The sequence below is a fragment of the Leptopilina heterotoma genome, unplaced genomic scaffold (assembly GCF_015476425.1).
Source record: "Leptopilina heterotoma isolate Lh14 unplaced genomic scaffold, ASM1547642v1 Lhet_935, whole genome shotgun sequence".
NCBI classification, from domain to species: Eukaryota; Metazoa; Arthropoda; class Insecta; order Hymenoptera; family Figitidae; genus Leptopilina; species Leptopilina heterotoma.
The window spans coordinates 175,075-180,319 of NW_025111201.1; the positions used below are offsets into that span (position 1 = coordinate 175,075).

Sequence of the window (5,245 nt, forward strand, 5' to 3'; positions counted from 1 at the left end):
TTTAATCTACCCAGGGATATTTATCAAAATGTTCAAATATTAATAATACAAAATTTAAGATGATGGAAATGATGCTGACAATGAAGAAGAATCTGAAAAATCTTCACAAAGAGAAACCGAATCTTCACAGGAATTAGAAGCAACAAATTCATTTAATTCAAGTGTCGAAAATGAGTCCGAAAATCCAGTGGAAGAGAATGAAAATGTTTATGGTAATAATGTATATTATGAAAATGAAAATTCAGGTAAAAAATTGTGAAGTTCATAAAATAGTTAGTTTGTAAATTTGCTTGAAGTCCGTAAAAGTCAGTTTTTTTGAAAAAAGTCCATAAAGATGATACCGTCACTGGTGGGAGTAACAAGGGCGCATAAGAATAGAGAAACACAGAATTTTCGTAAAGAAAATCGGGTGCTTCTTATTCTAACATGCAGCCCTGTCTTTGGCCGAGCCATTGGCCACGCGCTTTCCTTGCATTTTCCTCCATTTTTTCCTCACGCGCCTCCCTTTCACTTTTGTCCCTTTCACTACGTTCGTCGCTTTCCCTCATTCGCTGGCGGGCTGCCAAGCGTACGGCCCAATTTCTTCCCTCCCCGCGCCGCCTACGCTTTCCCGTCTACCACTCACTTGCTTTCCACTACCACCGGCGCGTCAGGCCCTTTGCTTCGCCTGCCACTTTCTCTCAGTTCCTAATACCCTGGTGTTTTCCGCGCCTATTTTCAATTTATTTTTTATAAATTATGGATGTTCGCGAGTCACACTATACGTTATATTTTGATATATTAAATCAGGAACATATATAGACATAGGAGGAATCTAATATTTTAATAGTTTAAGTTATTCAACATACGTGGTATTATATATTCTTACGAGGGTATAATAATTACTACGTAAGTATAAGAATAATTTTAACCTACTTTATAAATATTAAATTATCACTTTAGTATTAAGAACTTCGTTTTGTTATTATTTTTAATTGTTAATTAAGTTTTAGAATTAATTAGAATAGGGATGTGTGAGAATCTTTGAAGATAGAGGGAAACTCGCGAGGAGACGCGCGACTTTACCTCTGGCTCAAGCGAAACGCGTGAACCGTACGCGCATTTCGCGGAGTCAAAGATAAGAAGCGCAAGCGCAAACTGATCCTCTCTCTTGAGAAATTTCTCCCACTTTACGTTTTGGAAAAGTCGCGGATGATAAAAGCTGATGCACTGGACCAAAACGTCAGTTCTATCCTGAGCTCACCTAGAGGTTGGTCTTCCTCCTCCGCTCAACTTAACCACTACATTCTGAAATTGTACTTAGAATAAATTGCGAGTTTCGGACTTAGAATAAATCGACGAGTTTATACTTATAAAATTTTCAAGAAAAATTGAACTTAGAAAAATTTCGAAGAAAATTGGACTTAGAAAATTTTCAAAGAAATTTGGACTTAGAAAATTTTCGAAGAAAATTGGACTTAGAAAATTTTCAAAGAAATTTGGACTTAGAAAATTTTCGAGGAAAATTGGACTTAGAAAATTTTCAAAGAAATTTGGACTTAGAAAATTTTCGAAGAAATTTGGACTTAGAAAATTTTCCAGGAAAATTGAACTTAGAAAATTTTTCGAAGAGATTGAACTTAGAAAATTTTCAAAGAAATTTTAAACTTAGAGAATTTTTGCGGATCTCCACCCTTAGGGAGTTACCGTAGTGAACCGACCATTGTATCACCATTCGTTTAATAAATCGAAACGAACACAAGCTGTTGTCATCTTTATTCATAATACCTTCCAATGGTGAGTACATACTTCTCTCAATAAGTTCATTACTTCTACCGCCTCCCGAGTTGGTTTCCTCTCGGTCACGTTACACTTACACGGAGTCAAGCTGGTTTCCTCTTGACGTCCCTCACACTCTTGAATTGAGCTGGTTTCCTCTCAAGAAGAGTAACATTAAAATCGAGTTGGTTACCTCTCGATTATAACACACCGAGTTGGTTTCCTCTCGGTCACGTCACACTTACGCGGTGTCAAGCTGGTTTCCTCTTGACATCCACATTCTAAATTTGAGTTGGTTTCCTCTCAAATTGAGTACATTAAAATCGAGTTGGTTTCCTCTCGATTATAACACACCGAGTTGGTTTCCTCTCGGTCGCGTCACACTTACGCGGTGTCAAGCTGGTTTCCTCTTGACATCCACATTCTAAATTTGAGTTGGTTTCCTCTCAAATTGAGTAACAGCTATAATCGAGCTGGTTTCCTCTCGATTATTACCTACACTGTCCGAGTTGGTTTCCTCTCGGACCCATCTCACACATTTTTTTGGATCAAGTTGGTTCCCTCTTGACGTTAGACTGAAACCCATATTCGAGTTGGTTTCCTCTCGATATGAGTAACCGCTAACATCGAGTTGGTTTTCCTCTCGATGTCATCTCCACTCACTGAGTCTGGTTCTTAAGCAACCACACTCATCCGTTTTTTTTGTCCCAGGGTAAGAAGCGGTCCTTACGACGAGTGGCCCAAGACTGGGCTGAACGAGGTTTGCAGTTCGACGAGTGCCCTTCCGCGCCAATCGAGGAAGTGCAGCTACAAGTAGGAGACGAGTGGCTTTACCGACAATATTGTCTCAGACGAAATAGGCCTGCCCCTTGGGACGCACCACCTCTCCCGTTGCCACTGCCACGTTTCGGTATCGCAACCGTCAACGTCACCGTCCGTCGAGGTGAGCCTGAAGCTGTCTACGCTCCTATCGCCGCTGCCGCCGCCCCAGCTCCAGTAGTTGAAGTTCCGGAAGTAAGAGAACCAGCACGACTTCCTCGTCCCGAAGTTTCGAACTTCGCTTCACGGGAGAACTGGTACTATTTCGACTACGTGTCCTCAAACCGACCCAAGCCACGGGCCGTAGTCAGGCCTACCATCAGCCAACCGCCACAGCCGTCGCTGGTCCCGACGAAGGAGTCAGCTGTCGCACCGGAAGACGTTAAAGTCCACGAGGGCGAAGGATCGTTCAGTCCCATTGTAGACAGTCCACCTCGATCACCTCCAACCCCAGAGGTACGTCTGCAAGAGAAGAGCCCACCTGAAGCTGAATTGGTAATTGAGGAGGACGTCTTGAATCTCGAAACGTCACCCCTCAGCGGCGGTCCTTACTCCCCTGAAGGAACGCCTGAGGCCACGCGACTGCGACCTACATTTTCTAAGTTGCCGTTAGCGAAACGACGAAAAATTGTCTGCGATTTATTAACTTTATTTTAACATTCACACACTCACACTTATCACCCAAAGATCACACAACAGTATTTGACAGACCACTTGTATTATTAGTACGTAAGAAAGTATGAATAAATTATACATTGTCTTCCTCTAATTCACTGTGTTGTCAATGTCTTAACGTGGAACGTGGTTGGTTTCCTCCTCGTTCTAATATCCCAACCCACATTACAATTTTACTTCACTTTTCCGAGGTTGCGAGTCTTTCTCTCTCGCGCTCCTCGTTTTCTCGTATAGATAGTTAGTTGTCTGTTGGTCCAGTCACTTCCACCACAAGTGACCGGTATCAAAGACTGTACTTTGATTGAAAAAAGACGGAAAGTTCTTAAATTATACGATATAATTTAGAGAATTTCAGAGAAATTACAAATGATTGCAGAAATTTAATTATTTTCAAAAGTAATAAAATTCTTCGCAAAAATTCAATTACGTACAAAAATTAAAAAAATTATCGTCAAAATTTCAATTATCTTAATAAATAGGTAATAAAATTATCCTCCAAAATTCAATTATTTTTAAGAATTTTAATAAAATTCTTGGCAAAATTTCAATTAGTTTCAAAAAATTTCCTCAATTCAATGATTTTTTAATACCTATACTATTCTAATAAAATTCTCCAAAAGAAAACAATTATTTAAAAAAAAATTTATAAAATTCTACGCAAACCTTAATTTATTTTCATAAAATAATAAAAATTTTACAGAAATTCAGTTATTCACAAATCTTTATAAATTATTTTACAGTAATTTAATTAATTTTATAAATAATAAATTTTTAAAAGGATTCAATTATTTTTGTAAATAATAAAATTCTTTTTTGGAATTCAATTATTTTTATAGAATAAATAAAACTTATTGCAGAATTTCAATTATTTTCAATACAATTTTAATCGAATTCCTTGAAAAATGTGATTGTTCTTAAAAATTTTATTCAAATTCGTCAAAAGAATTCAATTATTTAAAAATTTATTAGTAAAATTCTTTATGGGAATATTAAAAGCATTAAAGTGTGAATTTTTAGGAATATTTAATAATTTTGAAAAGGTATTAAATAAAAATCTTTGCAAATATGAATTTTTTATATTTTTAACTAACAATTCTAATATAAACCTATTTAATAGAAGAATTTACAAATAATTAAAATTTTGTAAAATTGAATTGTAAACAAATGAATTTGTACATTACTCATGAACTTTTTCAGAAATTATTAAAAATTATGCATTTATATAAAAAAATACGAAAAAAATTAATTAATTGGAAGAATTACAAATTATTGCAGAAATTCAATTATTTTCAAGAGTAATAATATTATTCGCAAAAATTAAATATTGTTTAAAAATAATAAAATTCTTCTTAGGGATTCAATTATTTTCACAAATAATAAAACTCATCGCAGAATTTCAATTATTTTTAACACAATTTTAATCAAATTTATCGAAAAATGTAATTATTCTTAACAATTATATTAAAATTCCTCGAAAGAATTTAATAATTGACAAGAAATGGATTTGAAAATTGTCAAAAAACTTTTTTGAAAATTATCAAAAATAATCCATTTAAAGAAGAATTTTAGTTAAAAATTCTAGAAAATAATGATTAAATTGATAATGATTTTAACACTCGGTCATCTTTAAATATTACAAAACAGGAAGAAATCAATCACTCCGAGTCGAAGACTCGGAGTTATCGATATCTTCATGTTATATAGTTATAAATGAAAAATTTAATTTTTAGTTTTAAGTAAAATGTTCTCTTATTTGAATTGGTTTGCTTATATTTTTGTCAATAATTGGTAGATAAATGGTTTGTAATTTTTCATTTTTTAAAATAAAATATTAGTATTAATATTATTTTTATATTTACTTTTATTATTATTAATATTATAAGTATTATTATTTATTATTGACAAATATTAATTTCTTGTTTTTTCTTTAAACTTTTATTTATTTCCATCTAACCAAAATTATTCTACTGGGAGACTCACCAACGAAATTTAT

At 34.1% G+C, this 5,245-nt stretch overlaps 1 protein-coding gene across 1 annotated transcript; it reads left to right on the forward strand.

The window, feature by feature from the left end:
* The first annotated feature begins 1,589 nt into the window (after positions 1-1,589).
* LOC122512049 (period circadian protein homolog 1-like) lies at positions 1,590-3,504 on the forward strand. Its single transcript, XM_043627666.1, has 2 exons — positions 1,590-1,776; positions 2,470-3,504. Exons 1-2 carry the CDS (start codon positions 1,774-1,776, stop codon positions 3,232-3,234), a joined length of 768 nt encoding a protein of 255 aa, XP_043483601.1. The 5' UTR covers positions 1,590-1,773; the 3' UTR covers positions 3,235-3,504.
* Positions 3,505-5,245: the final 1,741 nt, after the last annotated feature.